The sequence below is a fragment of the Cervus elaphus genome, chromosome 1, assembly GCF_910594005.1.
Source record: "Cervus elaphus chromosome 1, mCerEla1.1, whole genome shotgun sequence".
NCBI classification, from domain to species: domain Eukaryota; kingdom Metazoa; phylum Chordata; class Mammalia; order Artiodactyla; family Cervidae; genus Cervus; species Cervus elaphus.
Genome location: NC_057815.1, coordinates 74,195,296 through 74,219,062, shown reverse-complemented (window position 1 = coordinate 74,219,062; position 23,767 = coordinate 74,195,296). Strand labels below are relative to the sequence as shown.

The 23,767-nt window shown below is 40.2% G+C and overlaps 1 protein-coding gene across 3 annotated transcripts in view; it reads left to right on the top strand.

Annotated features, from left to right (window-relative positions):
* KCNA4 (potassium voltage-gated channel subfamily A member 4) overlaps window positions 1-8,090 on the top strand; it is a 225,808-nt gene extending 217,718 nt beyond the window's left edge. For 2 of the 3 annotated variants that reach the window (XM_043908432.1, XM_043908442.1), the window contains one exon: window positions 4,084-8,090. In XM_043908432.1, the coding sequence (XP_043764367.1) occupies window positions 4,858-6,843 (1,986 nt within the window). In that variant the 5' untranslated portion in view covers window positions 4,084-4,857 and the 3' untranslated portion in view covers window positions 6,844-8,090. Of the gene's footprint in view, window positions 1-176; window positions 972-4,083 lie in introns of those variants that run through there. The other variant, XM_043908429.1, reaches the window with a different exon arrangement.
* The last annotated feature ends 15,677 nt before the right edge of the window (window positions 8,091-23,767 follow it).

The window sequence follows — 23,767 nt, the reverse complement described above, 5'->3', positions numbered from 1 at the left end:
GCGGGCGACTGGACAGCTCCGGGCTGGCGGCCTCGCCAGGGATGCCCCCGGGGGTCCCAGTCCCACAAACTCGTTATGATGCCGGGGTGGGGGGTGCGGGTGGGGGGTGCTGTGTGGTGGGGTGGGGTGCCGGGGGAGATGCAGAGAAAACGCGTCAGGAAGAGAAGACACCCAGAAGCACCTTGCAGTCGAGCCTGGACCTGCCGTCGAAGTCACGTCTTCCAGCTCTCCTGACCTTTCTGCCCTGCCGTCGGGACCGCATTTCAGCTCCAAAGGGGACACCTCTCCCTCTGCGATTAGCTCCTCGCCTCTGGGGGCGCCATCTAGGGGACCCTGGAATGCTGCCCAGTGGCTCCCGGGAGCTTCGGCGTCTGGGGGCCGGGCCGGGGGGCGGGCAGCCGCGGCATCGTGACTGTGCCCGCCCCGCCGCGCCTGGAGGCGCCCCTGGCGACCGCGGTGAACGCCCCACCCTCGGACGGCCCTGGCCCCGCCCCCGGCCGGCGCGCGCTCCCGGCCAGGGGAGGCGTGTGCTGCTTCTGCAGCCAGCGAGAGAGCGAGAGGGATGGATATTGGAGGAGGAATTCGGGCTTAACAAGTGATCGCTGCTGTCTAGGATTTTGTTGTTGTTGTTTTTTTTTTCTGGGGAACCTTGACTTCTTTTCCCCGTCGAGCCCTTCTGTGCTGAACTCCAGAGGAAGCAGGAGTCTTGGGGTCTTCCCTGGGGCAGCCCTGATCCTCACCCCCTGGCTCCAGCAGCGAGAACTCTGTGCCCCCCCCCCCCATCCCCCGCCCCCGACCAGGCAGTAGAACTTGTTCCGTGGATATTTGGGAGCTCCCACCTGCCACACCGGAGCGATTCCTTCCACCCCCAAGATCCTTCTTCCCCTCCTCCAGCTGTTGCAGCTTGAGGGGGGAAAAACAAGCCAACCGGGGATTTTCTTTATTTTTATTTTGCACCCCGCCTGGGAATGGTAAGTATGACACCTCTCTTACCTTTCCTCTACTCTCCTCTGGCTATTAAGAAACAGTGGACATTTGAGGGATAAATAATGTCGAGAATGTGACAGAAGGGCATGAATGGAAGACGGTTAAAAATAAAACAGGAGGTGGGAGAAGGGAGGTGCAGATGCTGCGCGGCGCTCCGGGGGGCCAACAGTTGTTATTTTCCCAACCCCGGGGATGGGGTGCGTGCGCCCTGGTTAATGTGCCCGAGCGGGAACCTAGGTCTGGAGGCGAGGGCGCGATTAAAGATGTCGTTTCCCAACGAGGTGGGGTTTAGATTTAGCATCGTTTTGCCTCATCTCAGACTCACCGGTTCTATTTCTTTGAGAACAGCTGGTGAAGGGGTTTGAATTGCTGCTTCTCCCAACATTTGGGGTTGGGTGCATTTTCTGAGCATTTGAGCAATACATAGAGACTGTATAAATGGCGTGCGTTGAAGTATCTATTTCTCACGGTATTGGCCCTTGGAATTCTCTCAATCTCTTTCTCTTTTTCTCTTCCTGATAAGGTTCAGGTACCACCCTACAGTTGCAGGAATTAGCACTGAGAGAGGAAAACAGCCTTGATGTTGGGGGTGGGGTGGGAGGAGGAGGGGCGCGATGCTTGACTCTTGTTTGGGGGCGCAGGGATTGGGGAATAGGTAGTCAGCAAAATTCTATTAGTTCGTGGTGTAAAAAGAGGAAAGGATATTCCCCTGCAAGGTCTCTCCATAAAATCTCCTGCAAGGTCTCCCCCATAAAGTCTCCTGAGAGTCAGCTTCAATAGATTCTGCTAACATGAATACCTTGAGTGGAGAAGGGAGAGAAATTTTAAACTAGTCTGATTTGCTGGTTGGAAGGATTTTTTTTTTCTCTTTTTTCTTTTTCTTTTTCTCCCCACTCTTTCCCTTTTTATAGACTCTTCTTCCTCTTCTGAGAATAGTGAGGTGACTGGTAACAAATTAGAAGGAAGATAATTTGCTCTATGTACAGCTGGGGGAGGGAGTTAGGTAAACAAAAATTAACAAACCCAAGTAAAGAAGTAAGTAAATAAGAAACTATTTGGTATAAAGAGGGCAAGTCTAGCTCTCCTGCAGAGTTGATTGTGAATTAGAAGACCCTCTAACTCCTGACCTTCCGGGAGTCAGTTCAGTTTGTTGGAAGAGGGGGTGTGAGTAGTATAAGAATTCACAGGCACTTTGGTTACACTGGGGCTGTATTTAACTAGTGTATTATAACTGCTTTGAGGGGGTTGGGCAAGAAACTGAGGAGACTCTCAGGCTGTTTGGCTTGTGGCAGTCTTTAAAGGATATTGGCCTGACCCTCCACAGAGAAGATAGATATTTGGAGACCTTGTGAGAGTGAGCATTTCAGAGTAGGAGATGATCTTGGGAGTCAGGCAAAGGAGGAGACCATTCCAGAAAGCTTCAGAGGTGTGTTTTCTGGGTTCTGCATCCCAGTCAAGCTCACCTCTTGCCCTGGGAGAATGTGATTGATCCGGAAGGGATGTGTGATTGGGAAGACCTTTGTTTGCTACTTCCACGACCATCACTTGATAAAACCTGGGTGTGTTTAGTCTTCTAGGCCGACAGGATTCAGCAGCAGGTGGTCAAGAGGTGGGTCCTGTTAATGGCTCCAGGAAGCCATTTCTCTTATGCTCCCCAAGAGCTTCCAGTAACAGAGGTTGGTAGCTGCCCTGAATCCTGGCTGTTGTTAGCCTCCCCAATTCTCTGGGTCACTCTGCATTCTTGGAAGTCTTGTTGGACCCAGGGAAGGGAAGATGCAAGAGGAGACAGGAGAAGCGAGATTAGGACAGGTACATTTACAGGTTCTGGCAGAGGAGATGAGTTAGTTGGACCTACAGAGAACAAACTAAGGAAGAATGAAGGTCAGGAATACCAGGTGATGGGGGAACAGAAGAGGGCAGCAGGGAAGATGTGATCAGGAAGTGGCAGACTGGAAATAAACGGAAGGAGGGAGGGAGGGAAAAGAGAGGGGGATTTGGGCCATGGAAACTATGGTTAAATTATAGGGAAGAAAGTATCATAGGCTGAAAACAAAGTGCACACAAACTGGGATTTGAAACATAAGGAGACAGTCCTTGAGCAAAGTGTAGGAGGAAGCATCAAGGTGAACATGGGGGAACTGCAAGGAGAGAAGATGATTATTAGAGAAGTGGAAACTGGGATTAGCTCCTAGGCTGTGGGTGGTAGGGAGTGTTTTGGAGTCTGGGGAACAGAAAAACAACAACAGGGACATGCTTCAGGGAGTCAGGGAATGCCAACTTTATACAGACCACTTGCGAGCCTCAAAATGTCCTGGATGTCTTCACATTCTGTCCTTCCCCCACTTAGACAGTGGTATAAGGACAGACGCATTTGGGGGTGGGGAGATTGACCATAAAGTATTATTATGTTATTAATAACTGCAAGCCTTTGTTGATATTCCTCATGTACAAGGCACTGTGGTGTTCTGTCAACATCAATTATCTCATTTAATCCTTACACAAGTGGGATGGGAGAGGTTGTATTATTATCTGCACTTTGTAGATGAGGTGACTGATGCCTGTTCGAGTGGTGGAACCTGGATTAAAGAAAACTGGTTTTTCCAACTCCTCTAATCCTGAATCAAGTCAGAGGGGTGGAAGGCCACTGAATTCAGAAATACTTGATGAGTGGAAATTTGAAAAAAATGCCTTGAGATGAATGAATGATGCAAGCAGCTGTAAAGTGACAACATTGTTATTGTGGAATGAAGAGGGTGACAGTGAGAATTAAGACCTAGCATTAGTGGAAAGGTGGACTGAAAGAAGAACCATGTGGGTCGAGAGTGGAGAGAGGAAAAATAATTAAGTTACGATGAAAGTAGACAGTGCTGAAATGATAGCCAAAGAAAAAGGATAGAAGGATCTTTAGTGAGAAGGAGATTTAACAACCTGCCCCATGACTTCTCCTTGGAAATTTATAGTCGCTTTGGTGCTTTATATAATGGCTGGCTTGCTTGAGGACAAGAGAAAGTGTATGTAAAGGAAATACTCAGTTTGCTCTTTATTATTTGATTCTTTTTATTTTTCTCCCATGCTTGTTTCCCTTCCTTTTTCCAGGTGAAGTGGCTTCTTCTGCATGATTTTAGCTGAAGGATGCTCTGCATTTCCTTGATTTCTATGGAGACCTCAGAGCTGGGCTTGCCCCCCACTGACACCTCATCTTGCATCTACTCTACCTCTCAAGGTCTTTGCCTCTACAGCTAGCTCAACATTGCCCCTAGGTCCAGGAAGCCTGTGATGAACTTCAGGGGAGAGCCGGGAGAGTCATCCTAGGTTTTGAGTGGCAATGCCTGGACATACTTCAAGTCACATGTTAACATGGGTCAGGCTGTCACTAGAAGGCAAGTGCTAAGACTTAAAGGCTTATTTGCATTTTATTTAAATTTCATGGACTGAGCTTTGGACAATTTCCATGGCAGAAAAAATATATTCCATTCTCTAGGCACAACTGCCGGCGGTCGGCTACTTGCTGTCGTTGAAACTTGCAGCATCAAGACCAATGACATCCTAGTTGTATTTCCAGATTTGAACATCCACCCCAAAACAGGTGTTTTGGAGACCCCGACATTTTCTGACTTTTACTTGAAAGTGCCAGGCCATCTCTCCAGAGGAGCCACGCTCTGGAGAGCAACGTTGAGTCCCCGAGAAGAGAGAGCATGGGGCGTGCTGATTTAAAAACAGAAAATGCAAAGTTGGACTGAAAATATCCTTCGTCTTCCAAGCAATCTGCTTAAGGGTTCCAAACTTACCTTAATTTGGTGAGAAAAGAATCTGCCCTATTTTTCTTTCTTCTTCTCCAACTGGAACCAGCCATTTCCCCAAACCGCCACCATGGAGGTGGCAATGGTGAGTGCCGAGAGCTCAGGGTGCAACAGTCACATGCCTTATGGTTACGCGGCTCAGGCCCGGGCGCGGGAGCGCGAGAGGCTGGCTCATTCGAGGGCGGCTGCGGCTGCGGCGGTGGCCGCGGCCACCGCTGCGGTGGAAGGCGGCGGGGGGTCTGGAGGGGGCGCCCACCACCACCACCCATCGCGCGGGGTCTGCACCTCTCACGAGCCCCAGAGCGGCCGGGGAAGTCGGAGGAGGCGGCGACCGCGCGCGGAGAAGAAGAAAGTCCACCACCGGCAGAGCAGCTTCCCTCACTGCTCTGACCTGATGCCCAGTGGCTCGGAGGAGAAGATCCTGCGGGATCTGAGTGAGGAGGACGAAGAGGAGGACGACGAGGAGGACGAGGAAGAGGAGGGAAGGTTTTATTACAGCGAGGAGGACCACGGCGAGGAGTGTTCCTACACCGACCTGCTGGCCCAGGACGATGGGGGCGGTGGCGGAGGCGGCGGCGGCGGCGGCGGCGGCTACAGTTCGGTCCGCTACAGCGACTGCTGTGAACGCGTGGTGATCAATGTCTCGGGTCTGCGTTTCGAGACCCAGATGAAAACCCTGGCCCAGTTTCCCGAGACTTTGCTGGGGGACCCTGAGAAGAGGACTCAGTATTTCGACCCTCTGCGCAACGAGTATTTTTTCGACAGGAACAGGCCTAGCTTTGATGCCATCTTATATTATTACCAGTCAGGGGGCCGCCTGAAGAGGCCAGTCAACGTCCCCTTTGATATCTTCACCGAGGAGGTGAAGTTCTACCAGTTGGGGGAGGAGGCTCTGCTCAAATTTCGGGAGGACGAGGGCTTTGTGAGAGAGGAGGAGGACAGGGCCTTGCCGGAGAACGAATTTAAGAAGCAGATCTGGCTGCTCTTCGAGTACCCGGAGAGTTCCAGTCCAGCGAGGGGCATAGCCATCGTCTCCGTGCTGGTCATCCTCATCTCCATCGTCATCTTCTGCCTGGAAACCTTGCCGGAGTTTAGGGACGACAGGGATCTCATCATGGCCCTGAGCACGGGCGGGCACGGTGGGTTGTTGAACGACACGTCGGTCCCCCACCCGGAGAGCTCAGGGCACACGATCTTCAACGACCCCTTCTTCATCGTGGAGACAGTGTGCATCGTCTGGTTTTCCTTCGAGTTTGTGGTTCGCTGCTTTGCTTGTCCCAGCCAAGCCCTCTTCTTCAAAAACATCATGAACATCATTGACATCGTCTCCATTTTGCCTTACTTCATCACGCTGGGCACGGATCTGGCCCAGCAGCAGGGGGGTGGCAACGGGCAGCAGCAGCAGGCCATGTCCTTTGCCATCCTCAGGATCATCCGTCTGGTCCGCGTATTCCGGATCTTCAAGCTCTCCAGACACTCCAAAGGCCTGCAGATCCTGGGCCACACGCTCCGAGCCAGCATGCGCGAACTAGGCCTCCTGATCTTCTTCCTCTTCATCGGGGTCATCCTCTTCTCCAGCGCTGTGTATTTCGCGGAGGCAGATGAGCCGACCACCCACTTCCAAAGCATCCCCGATGCATTTTGGTGGGCCGTGGTGACCATGACAACCGTGGGCTATGGGGACATGAAGCCCATCACGGTGGGGGGCAAGATCGTAGGGTCTCTGTGTGCCATTGCAGGTGTCTTAACCATCGCTCTGCCGGTGCCGGTGATTGTCTCTAACTTTAACTATTTCTACCACAGAGAGACGGAAAACGAGGAACAGACGCAGCTCACACAGAATGCAGTCAGTTGCCCATACCTCCCTTCTAATTTGCTGAAGAAATTTCGGAGCTCTACTTCTTCTTCCCTGGGGGACAAGTCAGAGTATCTAGAGATGGAAGAAGGAGTTAAGGAATCTCTCTGTGCAAAGGAGAAGTGTCAGGGGAAGGGGGATGACAGTGAGACAGATAAAAACAACTGTTCTAATGCGAAGGCTGTGGAGACCGACGTGTGAATCTCGCTCTCCACCCGCCACTGCTCGCTCCCCCCAATCCCAGCATCTCCAAATATATTTATGCATAGAGAGTGCAGTTATGAAAATGATATATGCAAATGAATCCAATGCATACAGTAGTACACCATTTAATGGTTATACATGGCATAATTGTTACTAAACTTGTATTACATATCAAATAAATGATACATCTTGGAGAAGAGGGAGGCTTAAGTAGGAGCAAATCTATCTTTATATTTTTATTAGAATGCAAGAATTTTGCACATTAACTGGAAGAGATGTTAAAAGTAAAGACAGTTCCGTAGAGAGAGAGTGTGTGTGTGTGTGTGTGTGTGTGTGTGTGTTTGTGTGTGTGCTGCGCGTGCGCATATGTGTGTATGTACAAGTAAATTGTCAACGTTGTTAGTATTCGTGCAGTGATGGGAAAAGTTGGCATTTTGAAGTATTTACTATGTAAGAACTAATGAATTTGAGCAGTTGTTTATCAGTGCTTTAATAGCATTTCATGTCTTTGGATTCCATAGCTGTTGTTTTTTAAAAATTGTAAGAATTACTATGTAGAAAAAAAGAAAGTGAATTATTTAATAGAGTATAGGTCACAATTTTATCTCGGATTTAATTAAAGTTTATTTTTAACTGGAAATTAACTTTTAAAAAGGCTGCAGGGGCCTTTAGAAATTGATTATATTTTATTATTAATTTTGGGAAGATGTGACATCAAATGCCTAACAATAATGGAAGAAATGGAATCAGAGAAACTGCAACAAATTTTGTTCACAGTTAACAGGACTGGAATTTTCTTTACTTTTTTTTTTCCTTTGCACTACTTTATATGCTGGAGATTGAGAGAGACTTCATACTGTGAATGTTTACAAATGTAACAGTTCAATGACAATCATTGGAAGAATGATTTCTTAGTCTTATTTTATTGTTCTCTTATTTTCTTTGTGTAAGACAAATGGTCACACAGATAGCAGCACATGATTCCCTTCTTTTTTTAAATCTCAATAATTGATCTGCAAAGGGACTATGAAGTCAAATTTAGCAACTGAATCTTTTGAAATTGGTCTGTTAACAATGATGCTTCTGAAACCATACTATTTTATATATTCTTCTGCCTTTAAAGCCAGAATAATTTAACCAAAGTTAATGCATGCACTGAAAGAATTCTTGAAGAAATAAGATGCCCAGCAGCTACAGTGATTATGGCTTAAGAGCTTTGTATTAAATGTGTGACATAAATGCTAGATTTACTAAGTTTATTTATTTGTGTAGCGACTTAAGGGACAGAATGTGGGGATTCACCTCAGAATTCAGCATTCTATTTGCTCAAATTGATATAACAGAACTGGTGTCAAAACATTTGCTTTCCACATCACCATCATTATCATTTTTATGAAAGGAATTTATGACACTTAATAACTGAATTTAACTCACGACAAGGTGTTCTAGAATGTGAGGTAACAGCTAGTGATGTGACTTACATTGTTAAGTCATCAAGAGATGTAGCTTAGCAAACTCAGAATGCATAAGAGGGCTTATTCTCCAATATTTTAACTTCTGTTCTTTATAAAATGGTTGTTCTGAGGTCTGGGGGGAAAATGCTATGAAAGTTATCTCAGCACATAATGAACTCTGACAACTGTGAACTTTAAAAAAAAAAAAAGCTGGAGTAGCTTTTCTCAAGCCTCATAACCCCAGGCCATCATTTGCTAATAACATAAATCTTATCTCTCCTTTAATGGTACTTAAAATTCAAAGTAAATGCAATGTTGGATTTAAAACCCAAGTTTTATCCCCTTCTCTTCACCCCTTCTCCACCACTATAGAGGTACACCTCTCAGGAACACCTTTGGGAGAATGAAAAACAGCGGCAGTAGGGTCTATGGGGGTCGATTGTGCAGACCAGAAATCTCTAGTGGACAACAGAGAGTGACAGAACAAGGAAATGCCATCTTGTAACAAGACTTCCAAGGTGGCATTTTAATATATTTTGGATTTAGAGCAAAAAACGTAGCAAACATTAGACTAGGGTAACACTGTTCAGGTTGGTCACCGTGCACTTGGGCAGGTTTCTCTGTGCATCTCTGCCCCTCCAGTTTCCTCTTACTGAAAAAGAGGGCACACAGTGCATTTGTTAATGTCACAGAGATTTTACAGAAGGCAAATGAGAACATGTGAAAACTCTGAAATGCCAAGTTCCGTATAAATACCTGATGTTACATCTACAGTGCTTCATGCTCCTCTGGGAGAAAAAGAGGTTTAGAACCCTTGAGTTACATGCTTTATTAGGATATTGTAAAAATCATGGATAGGTTCTGTAATTTTGAGCTCCTTACAAGCAGTTGATTTGCAGACACAAGATAGCTTGTCATTGAATGATTAACTTTAGTTTCTTCTCTTGGGGGAGGATCCCAGGCTTGTTGTGGTATAAAAAATTGGCTCTGTGGACAAGATACCATGTATCTTTTGCTGTACCCAACTAGGTCAGATTATTTCTTAAAATAGTTTAAATGTTCTGTGGCATTGGTTGTTTATTGACCATGCTATAATAGCAATAGCAATGATTTGGCTGTTGAGAAAATGTATTTTGTTGGTTCTACAGCATCTCCTTTTTAAATCTGAAAAGTTACATTAAATTGTATTGATATATATTTGAGTTGGTAATTCTGAGAATCCAGAATTTAGGAAATTCTGTAATATAGTCATTTAGGGACCCTAGGGGTTGTTTATCTTACATGGTTTTCTTAAGGGTCAAGAAGTGACAGCAGGGGCTTCCAAACCAAATATTACTAGGTTATCACTAAATGTTTGTTTGTGCTTTTTTCCCTGCAAGACGCATTTATTTTTGGATGTCTGGATCTTGATTCCACACTAGGAAGGAAGCATTTTAGCCCTCAAGACTTGTATAGGAACACTTCTGTGTGGAACAGTTCCCTTATAGAGAATGTGTGAAGGTAGATTCCTCAGTGCAGCTGAGTATTTTCTTTCCAAATCACAGCTAGACAAAGTTCTTTAGTACCATTTGTGAATGTTCTATACTAAAATATGCTTCTAGGGGTTATTTGTAACTGATTTAGCAAACGATATATTCTTCAAGGCCACCATACATATTTGATTGTAACATAAAAGAAAGATGACCCTATTTAGAGATTTGAATTCTTGGGATCTGGGATTCTTTTGTTGCTTTTTAGATGATAATAAATGTTACCAAAAGTAGAATGTTTGAGGGTTATCCTAATCAGAGTCTTTTCAAGGGTAGATGCATTGTTCTCTTTTGCAAATCCTTGGGAAGGAAACAGTTATGCATAACAGTTATGGGAGAGACGGGGGATTTAAATACTCCTTTGATCTTCTGTGAAAAGGGAGCTTGTGGGTTCCTGGGGTGTGACAGCTGGTTTAGGGGTCCAGAGTCAACTTGTTGACTGTAGGCACATCATTTCTAGTCCCTGATTCTCAGGTTTTTGTTTTTAAATGTACAGTCAGCTGACTAGGCTACATATCAAGCTAATTTAGTGTTTTCGTCAATTCCACAGAATGTTTGTGCTGGAAGGAATTAAATGATAATGTAGCCCAATCAAATGATAGTGTAGCCATCAACTCATACCAGCCTTGGTTTTATAGTTAAGTAGGAAGAACAAAACAGTTTTAAAATCTCCCTGTTAGGTTAAATGCAGAACCAGGAGTTTCAAATTTAGCTTTAGAGTGTGAATTAAACCAAATAAATTGGGTTTATGTTGAAGCTATTTATTCTAGCAACTTCTAAAGCAAAGAGATTCACTTATTAAAAAATAACTCCTCAGTCTCCAGTTGAATACACATGGTGAAAGTTGGTAAGTAAACATTTTGATTTCTTGCTTTGTTATAGTACAGTCTTGTCAGTAAACAGTGTGCAAACCTGTGCTGGGGATCTCATTTTATGCTTAGACACATGTAGTGTTTCACAAGTGTTGCTGCTTTCCTTGTCAAATTTGTTTTCAACAGGATCGCTGAAGCTCTGGAAATCTTTTCTTTAAGCATGTATTGAAATAGAATTCAATATAGGATTAAGAAATACCTAAGGAAAATACTGAGTTAAATACATACATATATACTTTTTTCCCCGTTTTTTTCGAAGTCAACGTTAACCAGTGGAAAATTATTTTTAATTGCATCGGAATCATAAACATTAGCACCTCCATGTCCTAAGAGAATCAGGCAGGGTTGTTGATTTTCAGATTGTGATACATTTTCAGCACTAACATTGCAGCTATTCCTTGGTAAAGTGGGAAGTAAATACACCTCAGTTCAGTTCACATTTGTAAGTGAACGTGTGATGTTCTTATGCGCACGATGCAGAGTGTAACATCCCTCTTTATATGTTTTTTTTATTGATACAGTTTAGAATGATTACGGGTTGTCATTCAGTGACAAAGGGGCCTGTTCCAGGAAATCTTCCTGACCCAAAAGCCATTTTGAATTCTGCAAGGGACATTTGGTGTGAACAAAAGGTACCTCTTGGTTTTCCTGCCTGAAAAGAAGCTTGACTCAAAACACAGAATTCCTCAGGCCAATGTTTCCACCACTACAGGTTAGAAGACAGTCCTACTTTCTAGTACGGAGATCCAAAAGATCTGTTTGAAAGAAGGTTGATGGAGTGGTTTGTGTTTAAGGTTGAAGGGACCAGACCTGTTTACTCAGTAAATGGGAATATGTACTTTTGAAATGTGAATTAAGATTAAGATTGTGATATGAGTGTTATTTCTGACTTGGTTTTCTGTTTCCATAGCCTCCCTAATTTCTCATAGTGTCTTCCCAAAGTACGCTAATACATATTAGACCATATGACCCAATTTGAGGTTCAGAAAATATGTTTACTTTATTTATGGGTAAATAACTTAATCCCAGAGTATGAATTAGGTGATTTGAAAAACAGCACATACTGAATAAGTGGCAGCTCTAAGTGAGACCCTAGCACATCCCCTTTCAGGCCTGTTGGTAATACTATGTGGAATTGATGTATAAGGCAAGTGATGTGCTAAATAAGAAGTTTTGCTGTCATCTAGGAAAGAATAGTTCCATATTCCTTTGTCATGGTGTTGCTGATCTGAGATTCAGTTTTTAATCCATTTTCTATCATTGGTATCTTTGAAGGAGAATTTCTATCTTGAGTACTAGGAACTAAGTGATAGTTGACCCACAGATATTCAACTTTTGCTTCCTGACCTGCAAGTTATCTATTGTATAGATTTTCCATAGCTAGTTTCTCATTTGAGGCTGGCTTTCAGACTCAGAACCACTGTCTCCCGTTTAACAGCCAGTCTAGAAATGCAAAATCATAAAAAGAAAACAATGCAGTCCAAAGAATAAAAAAGTATACAGAATTCAGAAAGCCAAGAAAAACCTAACTGGGAAGCCAAGTCTTTTGTTCAGATCAATGTGTCACATACGTTAGAGTGAAATACGAAGGATTTAGGGGTATCCTTTGTCATGGCTTCTCACCACTAGCAGAGATAACTAAGTGGTGACTGTCATGGTGGATGACCTAAAGCAGAGATAAGTTGCTGGAAGAATATACATTGTGAACATTTTCTGCGAAGACAGTGGAAATCCCAACATACGTTTGTTGTTGTTCAGTCACTAAGTCATGTCCAACTCTTGGCGACGTTATGGACTGCAGCCCTCCAGGCTTCTCTCTCCCTCACTACTCCCGAAGTTTGCCCAACTTCATGTCCACTGAATTGGTGATACTATCCAACCAGCTTATCCTTTGCTGCCCTCTTCTCCTCTTGCCTTCAGTCTTTCTCAGCATCAGGGTCTTTTCCAATGAGTCAGCTGTTTGCATCAGGTGGCCAAAGTATTGGAGCTTCTTTAACAACTTACTTTAACAATAATCTTAATAGTAATTTGTAGGAATAATTAATAACCATGGAAAATATGCTGTCTTTTTCCAGTTTTTGGTATTATGTGGAAACACACTTGGATTGTTTTTGATGATTCTGTAGACCAGAGACATATTTTTAAAGCCAAAGAGCATGAAGGCATTTTTACCCACAGTAGGCTACTTGCTATTGAGGGGTTGATCAGTCACCTCTTAAATCAGTCAAAGTACTTAAATAAATAGCCCCTGTGGATATCACCTAAAGTTGTGTCAATGCTGAACCAAAGAATTATGTTCGTTTTAGCATAATTAGATTAATATATTCATATGTTTATATATATCACATGTTTCATTTTCTGCCTTTATTCTGGCAAAAGATATAAGCAAATGAATGGGCTGAGGCACTAAAGGAAACTTCTTAATGTGAAATGACAATGTGTAAATATCATGTGTTAGGGAAATGGTAACACTTAAGGATGGAAGAGTCTTCATACTCTACGTTGGATTTTTATGCCATACAACCACTGTAGTATTAGGGTTAAACTCTGAGACATTCCACTGGGTAAGATGTGGAGTTCATTGTCAGGCAAGGTGTTTATATTTTATGGAACATTGTAAAATGTTTATTTTACTCTTCATGGACATTATATAAAGGATGTATATAAACTGGACTATGTGGAAACTGGACTATATGGCTCCATAGATCTACTCTGTGCTCTCTAGAAATAGATTGACTTGAAGCTATTATCTTTCTGCATTTTTGTTGTACCTGTTGTTCGTCCGTAATTCTCTTAGGTTCAATTATAGGAATAAAAGTGTCAGATTATTGTTTTTTGTTTTTGCTTTGGTGAATGTTCCAGTATCTTTCAGCCTCTGAGGGCACACACATATAAAACTGGAAAGTGGAAAGTTCTGTATCTCTTGGAGACCAGGCCTATATTCTCTGAACTCTCTCAGTGATAGAGGCCACGTTTGTTAACATGGACGAGGCATGCTATTCTGTTTATAAACTTAGTTCACTCATATCTGAATAGACTGGTGATTCTCCTCCCTGGAGAGCGCTAACGGTGTTGATGGCACCTGAGTGAGTCTTTTTTTCTCCTTCAGTTGGTAGGGATCATGAATCAAATGAGGCTTTCATTTGCTATCAGACATGGTAGGAAATAATTAATGAAGCTCCCCCTGGACTGAAATCTATCGAGAGGTGGTGGAATCTCTAGGGATGTAGTAAGATTTTATATTTATGTGTTTTTTGGTTTTTTTTTGCAATTTCTTGTCAGTGTCTTATTGGCATTACTATTGGAAGATAGATTTTAGTTTCTTTTGATAAGAAAATAGAGACTGTGAGTTCTACATTATTTTTATTAGCTTCAAAAGTATCTCTGATTAAATACTTTTAGAAATTAATTTGAGATTTGGAGATTGCAGTATCTATTTAGAGCCATTTATTTGGAGGGAGAATTATCCTATCAATAATGATTCATTTATTCAGATTTTGTGGGAGGATAATGTTTTTCTTCCCTTTATTGTGTCTTTTCCACACTTTATTTAAATTTATGATTATAGTTAAATTGGTGGATATAAATGTTTATCTTCCAGCAGACCAGGTGAAATGGTTATGAGTGACTAGAGAATGACAAGAATGTTTGATGATCTGTTTTGCAGCTTTGGCTATTAAATGATCTAGAAACTGATTTCAGTATATTTGAAACATGACATAGGGAAGTGTATATATAACATAAAACCATCTAGATGACAGAGAAGGAGTGCTAGGAATAAATTTTCCTTCTGAGTTTAGAAATCTCAGAGTTCTTGACCTGTTTCTTCCAGATCTGATGCAGCCAATGAGAAGCTAGTAAACTGCTTTTTTTTTTTTTCTTCTTGCTGTAGCAGCAGGATATAAGAAGGATGGGAACGAAGTGGGAGCTAAGGGAGTGAGAGGGAGGGGGGCAAGGGACAAAGAGTTATGCCTAAATGAAGTCATTAATTGGATGGCAAAAATAGCTAGGTCAGTCTAAACATCACTTTGTTTGATAGTGCTGCCTACTAATATGTGTTAACCCAAGATGTACAGAAAAGTGAATTTATCACTTGGTATTGGTACCAGACTTAGTAGGCATGTGTTTGTATAGGTCGCAATACCCTAATTCCCTTTGCTCCTAGTCTTTGAGAGCACTCACATTCAAAACCATAAATCTGTTGCTGAGAATTAAAGCTATCTGTCTTATTAAAGATTAAACTCACCTTTCCCTTCAGAGCAAGGGATTCTTTCACGTCCTCAGACGATTACCACTTGGGCAATTACTATATTTCACAGGGAATAATTCCCTCCTCTCATCTCACTCCCTCATCCTAATACAGAATGTTATTGTGGTAGGGTATTAAAACCAGTACAGAATTAAGCAACCAATTGAAGCCCTGGGAGTGAATGTCACTAATACAGAGCTGAATGATGTGTTTATGTTGGTTATTGCCGGTGTGCAATTCTTAGAGGAATGGAAAAAAAAAATCATAAAATCTGTGCAGCAACAAAATTAGAACTCCTTGCTGCTGTCATATGCTCCTTGCTGATTTAGCTGCTGCTCATCCTCAGAGAAGAGGTGTTATTTCACTACTAGAATTCACATACTTCACAAGCTGCAAGGCAGTGTGACAAACAGTGGAGAAAGGGTTAGATTAGACAGATGAAGATGAAGTAATGTACAGTATTTTAAGGTGAGAATCGTCTTGTGTCACCAGAGTATATTTACGCACTCAAGGGACTAAATTGACTCTTTGGAGGGGAAAGCTTGCTTAGAATTACCGTTTCTTTTTTGTTTGTCCATGGTATCACTGTTGGAGATCAGTCTAGCATGGGATAAATCCTGCTGTCATTGCTAAAATAAGCTGAAAATAACATGCTGGAAACACTTTTTTTTGTTTGTTTCTGTTATGAAAAGCTGTAGTTACGTTATAAGCTTTGCAAGAGAGATTAGAAAGTCATTCAAGTTTCAAAAATTTTACCGCATTCCTAAAGAATTTGAAAAGGAAATAGAAGATTCTAATATAAGTTCTAACCAAATATAAACTGGTTCTGGATAAAGTGTTCAAAGCTTTCCTTTTTAGTTTCCTCTTTGAGTTTTCCCCCTCAGTTATTAGGCCTGTTGCTTTTAAACAGCAGAGATCCAACATGTAAAATGCTTGCCACCCCCACTCACCTTTGTTTCAACAAAAGCCCAAATTGGGAATGCTTCTGCCATCCCAGGTTCACAGATTTCTCAGGGAAAGCTTTTTTTTGTGTGTGATCCAGGTAGATGTCTTCCCATTTTATAAATCAGGTCATGCCAGTGCATACCCAGAAAGCTTCTATGATCACCTGCAATGTGAGACTATTAGGTTCAGTTATTATGGTAGGTTATTTTCTGCCTATTACTGAACAGCTGGGATTTTAGAAACAGCTGGATGATTAGTTGTGTATTTTTCTTTTTTTTTCACCCAGATGCTTTATTACTGTGTAGAAACAGCCCCAGTGTGGAATGAGCTGGGAGTATAATAGCAAAAATCTTGCTTTGATGCCACTGTTGTTATTAGGAACATAATCAAGAAAATTAAGGGCAAACAGTTTTGACTGTTGTTTACTTTAAAAGCATGTTGTTAGAGGCAATGCACTCATTTCCATTCCTGGACAAAGCAACTGATTTACCAACTTTTTAAATGGCTCTCGCAATAGTCCTCAGGCTACTGAAGCTCTGCTTTGGCTGTTACATTTTACTTGCTTAAGGGGAAATGTCTACACAGGAGGAGACATCACCTGAGTTTTCCATTCACTGTTGGCAAGGGGAGCTGACAGAGCAGGCAGGCTCGGTCCTCTCACTCACCAGGGTCTATTTTTAGGTTGGTCCCTTTGTGACTAACTTCAGCCCTGACTAGAGGGGTTGAAATTCGAAGACAACACAATGTTTTATTATGAACATTTGCAGGTTTATAAAACTGTTTCGAATTGTGAAAGGGACACATTTAATTCAGGCGCTGTTTGTTGGTTCCTCATCCAGGGCTAAAATTAGAATAACTTCTTTTCTTTCACCAATTATTTTTTTTCAAAAGAGGTTTGTTAAGCTCGCATTAAGTGACTGGGCTGTGCTTGCATTCCAGTCTCTAAATGGACTAACACTTCAGAGAATCACAGTCTATGTAGAAAGATTTTTGAATTATGGAAAGATTTGTTTTTCTAAATAACAGGATTCTTGCTTATTATTACTATTACCCCATCTCTTCCCGCTAGAATCTATATGCGTGACTGGGTCTGGTTTCTCTTTAGAGAATAAATTCCCAGGGTATCATATTTTATTAATACTTTTTATAAATTATATCTAGTGTCTATAAAGTGCTTCCATTTCTATAATAGCTTCTGTTTAAACTGCATAGTAAATGGGACCAGATTCAACTTGCCAATTTTTCAGGGTTCTTGCTCATATAATAACAATTTTCAGTGCTTTCGAACTGTAATCACCTCCACAAAGAGTATTTACTTATTTTAATTCCCAGAATTTATATTTCTTCTATTTGATAACATGTGATTATTATAACTCAGGAGGAGAAAGACAAAGATTTGATGGAAATAATAAACATCTGTGAAACAGTAAACAATAATTGTATTTTTTAAATTCCAAAGTAGATTTTTTTTCTAGGACCATGGTTCTTTTGTTGCACAAAAAACAGTTGTTAAGCACATCTGTGTCTTCCTTTTTCCTTGGGAATAATATGAGTGTCACTGATGGTGCATTTTCAAATTTTGACTTGAGTAAAGACCTGAGTTCTTTGAATAAATATAAAAAAGATTGTGCTTCTTGTGGACTAGCTACCTAGACAAGCCAGATGAGACTGCGTCAATTACATATCTAAGTCAGGGCAGTTGAGGCCGCTGTTCGGAATTTTTCTGAGATGCCTTCTGTCTGCATTGCTTAGATCACGTAAGTGTTTGCTCAAATGTCTATTTGCTTTCAAGATGCTGTCTTGATTTCTTTCTCTTGGAATTAAGGCTGTCACATTTGAAATCCGGTTGTAGTAACATGTTTAGCTTTCTATATCTAGCTTTAACTTCTTCAGAACAACTCAAACTTCTATGAGATTTATCTTCAGGAACATCCTTTTTTATTTTCTGAGTGTTTCAGAACATACGCTAGAGACCCTGGATTTTAGTCTTCATTCAAGTCAAACAACCATTATCTTTAATTGAAGCTGCTTCTGATTTGAAGCCAAAACAACTGGTTGGTCAGTGAAAGGAAGGAAAAAAAAAGAAGCCAAGTTGATGTCTGGCATTGTGAAGTCACTGATTCAATTCTGCCTCTTAAAAGTCATTAGTATGAAACGCATCCTAGATTCTTTTTAAATTTGGGGAGTTTTCAAGTACTCCCTTCACAATTTTTCCTGAAAGCATTTGCAAACTTTTAAAAGGTATAGTTTAGCCTAAATAAGCAAATACTCAGCTAATATTTGACGATTTTTAGCCAAATAGCTGAGTTGCTCATTATTTACTGTGACGAAGGAGAGGACTGTTACAATTTATTTTAAACACATTAGGTATTGGAAATGAAAATACATATATTTATTTATAATTTCTGAAAGAGACTGAAGGTAACAGCAAAATGTTTTGTCTGGTTCATTCAGAAGTCCTTAAACAGAAGCCAATTGCACTGAAAATATATCAGATTTATCTATACCTAACTAGAGAATGTAATTTAGAAATAAGTAGATTGTATTTCTGAAATTTTAAAATAAATTCATATTATACAACATTACCTATATTTAGGGCCTTTGAAAAAACACACTAAATAGTCTTAATGGGTGTGTGTGAAAGTTCTCAGAATAGAGTTTGACAATTTAAAAGCCTATTTCCCTGGAAGAGCTATATGTTTGCAGAAGAAAAGTTGCTTTATGTACACATTTGAATATAAATATATGACTCTAATTTTAACTTTTATTTTAGATCTTTATCTTAAATTTGGTTTCATTTTTTCAGGTATCAACTGGCTGGTTTCTGTGACATTAAATGATCATTAATTATTTGTTTCTGTTAGAATAAAACTTTACCTTAAAAATAAGAGGGACTAATAATTTGTACAGATTGACCCCTAGAGAATTAGTACATAAAACAAACATTTCTTTTTTCACTGCTCATGTAGAGGCATTTCTCAGTAATTGTGTTTTTCTGCTTTTAAAAAATTTGAGATTCACATTATTTAACGAAGTATTTATTGCAATCTACTCATGCTCTTTATCAAAACCTTACTATTTGCCATAGGAGAAATAAACCTCTTGGCCCCCATAGAGTAGTTTTAAAAGCATCTTGTAATAAAACTCTCACCAGAAAGATGGTTCCACGGTAGATATTCAAGGACAGTATTATAGGCAGCTCTAAGGTCATTTAATGGAAAGTACAACCTAAGTGATTCAGTTTCGCTTAAAAAAAAAAAAAAGGAGCCTATATTCTTACCAAGTTGACTGTTACCATAGCTCCAATGTTTTAAATCAGTGGATGGTCAAGTGAAAAATTGGGGGTGAGGTATAGATAGTTTTGCTATTAAATGAAATAACATTTTAATTTTAGTTCCATTCTTACCTCTGAAAACAAATTCTAATTATAGGAGATGCTTAGTTTTCTAACTGGCAGATAACAAGAGCAAGAAGTTCAAGTAAGATTAATCAGAGTAAGCAGAATTTGCTTTTTGTGGTGTTTATGCTTGTGGCTATAACACAAACTGATTATCTTATAATATGTATCATTTGCATGTTAATATCATCATATTTTAATAACTTCCAGGGGAAGTTATAATTAATAATTTCCAGGGAAGCCTAGGTGGTAAATTTAGGCTGTGTGCATTGCAGCCAACTACCATTTAGCAGATGCACAGACGTGGTCATAGAGTTTGCCACTGTCCACATCACTATTAGTACTGTAAACATATTTGTGCTGAAAGCTTATTTTTCATTTCTTCCTTAGGTTCTCGGAGAAGAGTGTTTGATTTTTATTTAATTTAAGAAAATCTTTATTTTTTTAGGAGAATGTATTGACTCTGTCCGTGAAATGGAGATCATGTGGCAATAGAGTGTGGGAGAAGTAGTTGTGTGTTTTTCATAGTTTTGGCCACTTAGGTTGTCTGTTCATTTCCAAATCAAAACTTACATATGTTTTTCCTTGATTGGATAAAGTGGTTGATGTCTGCTTCTTATCCGTGTGAAGTGGTTTAAAAGAAAGTCATACACAGCTGAGAAAAGAGTCATCATTTGTGTTCATACTAGTGGAAGATAAACTTCATACTTAAGCCTGGCTTGTGCTACTACTTAATGACATGGGAAACTCAAGGGGGTGTGGTGTGCCCCATGCCGTCCAGCAAATTGTAAGAGGTTCTGGAATCATTTGAATTGTGCCTCTATGTTGATGAGGTTGGCCAAAGTATTTATTCATTGCTTTTGTAGAGGCTATGCAGATGCTTTCATGTATTTTTTAAAAGTACTATTGAAGTCTGTTTATTTCATGCTTATATTTCAGAGTATAATATGATGATCACATGTAACCACGAGGGCATATGATCAATAACAAAAAGAATAGTAGTTACATAGTTAAGGCCTGGGGAGTTACTTAAAATATTTTTTTAAACTAAAATAATATAACCCTGTTATATTCTCAGTATATAGAATAGAGAAAAGGTGAGGGGGTATTTTGTTATTCTAACTCTAACTCCTTTTTTCCTATGCATTGTTATCCTACCTCATTATAATTATAATATAATTATAATCTGAGTTGTGTTTTTTCCTGATCATAATATCATTACCTTTTCCTTAGTGTCACTACATAGTTTTTTAGTATTCTTTTATATTTTGCATGATTTTGTGTCTGCACCATAATCTGTCAAATCATTGTGCATAGTTTTCTTGTTCATTTCAGTATGATGGCTATTTTTTAGATTGCTTTATTTCATTTTAAATAAAACTAATATCTTCCTGGATATAATATTTTTTAAAAAATGTTGCTATTTTTTAAAACTAGCTTCACAATAGTAGTTGTTTTTAAATAAAGATATTTTAATTTTAAATTCTATTGCAGTCTTTTCCAATATAATATGTTAATAATGAATCTAGTGGGGTAAGAAATTTTGAAGATAATTTATTTGCTGTTCTCTGCAGTTTAGCAAACATTAATCATTTAACTATTATCAATAATGTATTGGCTATACACTGACCTTAGCTTTGCCTATTCATATAGCAAATTGTTTTAGATAATAAATATTGCTTGAGCAGCTCATGACAAAGTGGTGCACATTAGTTCTCTGCTCTCCTTTTGTAAGCAGACTCCTGTACCTTTTCATTTGGTTTTTGGTGATCAAGATAATTATATATTTACCCCCTAGTATCCACGAGAAATTGGTTCCAGGACTCATATCAGACACCAAATCCAAGAATTCTTAAGTCTCTTATATAAAATGGTGTAGTATTTGCATATAATCTACACACGCCCTCTTACATACTTTAAATCATTCCTTGATTACTTATAATACCTAATACAATGTAAATGTTGTGGACAGAGTTGTACATACAATATAAGTGCCATGTTAATAGTTGCCAGCATGTGGCAATTTCAAGTTTTGCTTTTTTGGAATTTCCTAGAATTTTTTTTTCCCAAATATTTTTGACCCATGATTGGTTGAATCCAAGGATGTGGAACCCACGGATATGGAGGCCCAACTGTATCTCTTTCTCTCTGTTTATTACCTGAAGGGCTTGCCTTCAGCTTTCCAATCTCTCTTAACCCTACCATCATTCAAGCCTTTCATCTGTCCTTAAAACAACATACTCTCCTGAACTCCTGGTCTCTGTGGTTTGTGAATGATTTCATGGTAATGTCATCATGGGATATTTAATAACAGGGGATGGGTTTTATCTCCAGCTTCATTTCTCCTCTTTCTCTTCTCTTTTTTCTTCTTTTCATTCAATTCCTTTCTTCTCTCTCTTTCTTTCTCCATTGAATATTTAGCTTTTGAGATGAAAACAGTTTGAAAACTTGAGATTCAAGCCAAGCAGTCTGTCTCTGTAAGAGAACTGAGCTATGTAGACTATTGAATTTTACAGAGATTAAATGTTATATTCTTATGGTACTTGTCTCTGGAAATAATACAGGTTATTCCTGGGAATATTAATTCCTGCTCTTGAGGAATAATCTCTGTTTGCTGAACTTCTTGGACTCAGTATTTTAATGAAAAAAACTAGGGGTGGGGAAGAGGAATGGATAATTTTTTTTCTTCTTTTCCTTGGCAGTTAAAAGCACATTTTTAGCTACTTTTTCCAGGACTCCTAAATGGATTTATGAAAATTTTGAAAACTGCTGATTTTAAGCTCTGAGCTCATAACGCTTGTTTCTTATTATCTGCTTATCTTTGGAAATACTGGTTTTGGAGAATTGAGCTGTTTCCACTTATTCCTGGAGCCCCCTCTTGCTTTAGGAAGAAATAGTAGAAATAAGCAAGTTTTTTTTTTTTTTTTTTTTTTTTTTTAAAGTTTGAAACAACTTAGAGTATCCTGTGGACAGCTTACTTACTACATTTCTTCTATTGTACCTTTCTTTTCGGAGAGAGACGTCTTCGTATCTTAAACCATAACTATGGGGTTTAAGGGTCAGTTGTTCCAATAAAAAGGCAGTAAAGCCAGGAGCCAAATCTCAGTTTCTAGAACAAACAAGTAAACAAAGAAATTAGAACATTTTAATTCACTAAGTGAAACAGTGAGATTATGAATAATGCTTACATTTTTGAATATTTACTAGTTGTGTTTGGGGATAATTTCTGTGCACTGGCATGGTTGTACCAGTTGTTTAAATGCTGAAATATTGTTTGTACTGATTGGTACCCAGCAGACTCTCTGGAGCTTACCAAATGCCCCAAAGTCTTGGCTCCTCCCTTTAAATCTCTTCAAGATCCATGAATTAAACTCCTGGCATGTCAGGGGCCCTCTAAAACTCAGCCCCACTGCTAAGGCTATGATTTATCTTCATTGTTCATGCTTTAACAGTTCTAAGTATATTTTAAATATTATTCCTGATATGAGACCAGTCTTCAGGTGATCCTGTAGTTCTAGCATTTCTAGATTTTGTTTCTAGTTCTGACAACAACTTTAGCTTCAGGTATTGTAGATCTACTTCTCCTATGCCTTAGTCTATCCATTTGCACCAGGGTCTGAGGAAACCAGACTCATAGAAAGGATGGACAAATACCAGTTGGAATTTGTCTAGTGATCAGAGGTTTTAATTATACCTTGGTTTACATGTTAGTATGTAGATCAATTAGCATTTTCTGTGTATCTGGCCAAAACCTAGTGGCTTAAAACAACAGACAGTTATTAGGCATGATTTTTTTTTTCCTTTATTTATTTATTTTTTTTCCAGTGGGTTTTGTCATACATTGATATGAATCAGCCATAGATTTACACGTATTCCCCATCCCGATCCCCCCTCCCACCTCCCTCTCCACCCGATTCCTCTGGGTCTTCCCAGTGCACCAGGCCCGAGCACTTGTCTCATGCATCCCACCTGGGCTGGTGATCTGTTTCACCATAGATAGTATACATGCTGTTCTTTTGAAACATCCCACCCTCACCTTCTCCCACAGAGTTCAAAAGTCTGTTCTGTACTTCTGTGTCTCTTTTTCTGTTTTGCATATAGGGTTATTAGGCATGATTTTGTAGGGTGACAATTTGGATTAGGTTCTGCTGGTTGGTTTTTATTTTGGTCATACAATAGATCCCACATATGAGTAGTTAGCTGAGTGGACTGCTTCTGGCTGATTGATCCCAGATGGCCTCAAACACATATTTTAAATTAATGGGGGTGATCAATCCATATGCCTCCAGCATTTATTAGTAGCAGGACAGTCTGTGCTTCACATGGCAGCTGGGTTCCAAAAGCAGCAAAAGAGGGCAAACATGAGGTAAGCACTTCTCAAACCTCTGCTTACATCTTCTTTGCCAACATCCCATTAGCCAAACAAGATACATGGCCAAGCCCAGATTCAAGGGAGTGGAGAAACAGAGTTCTCT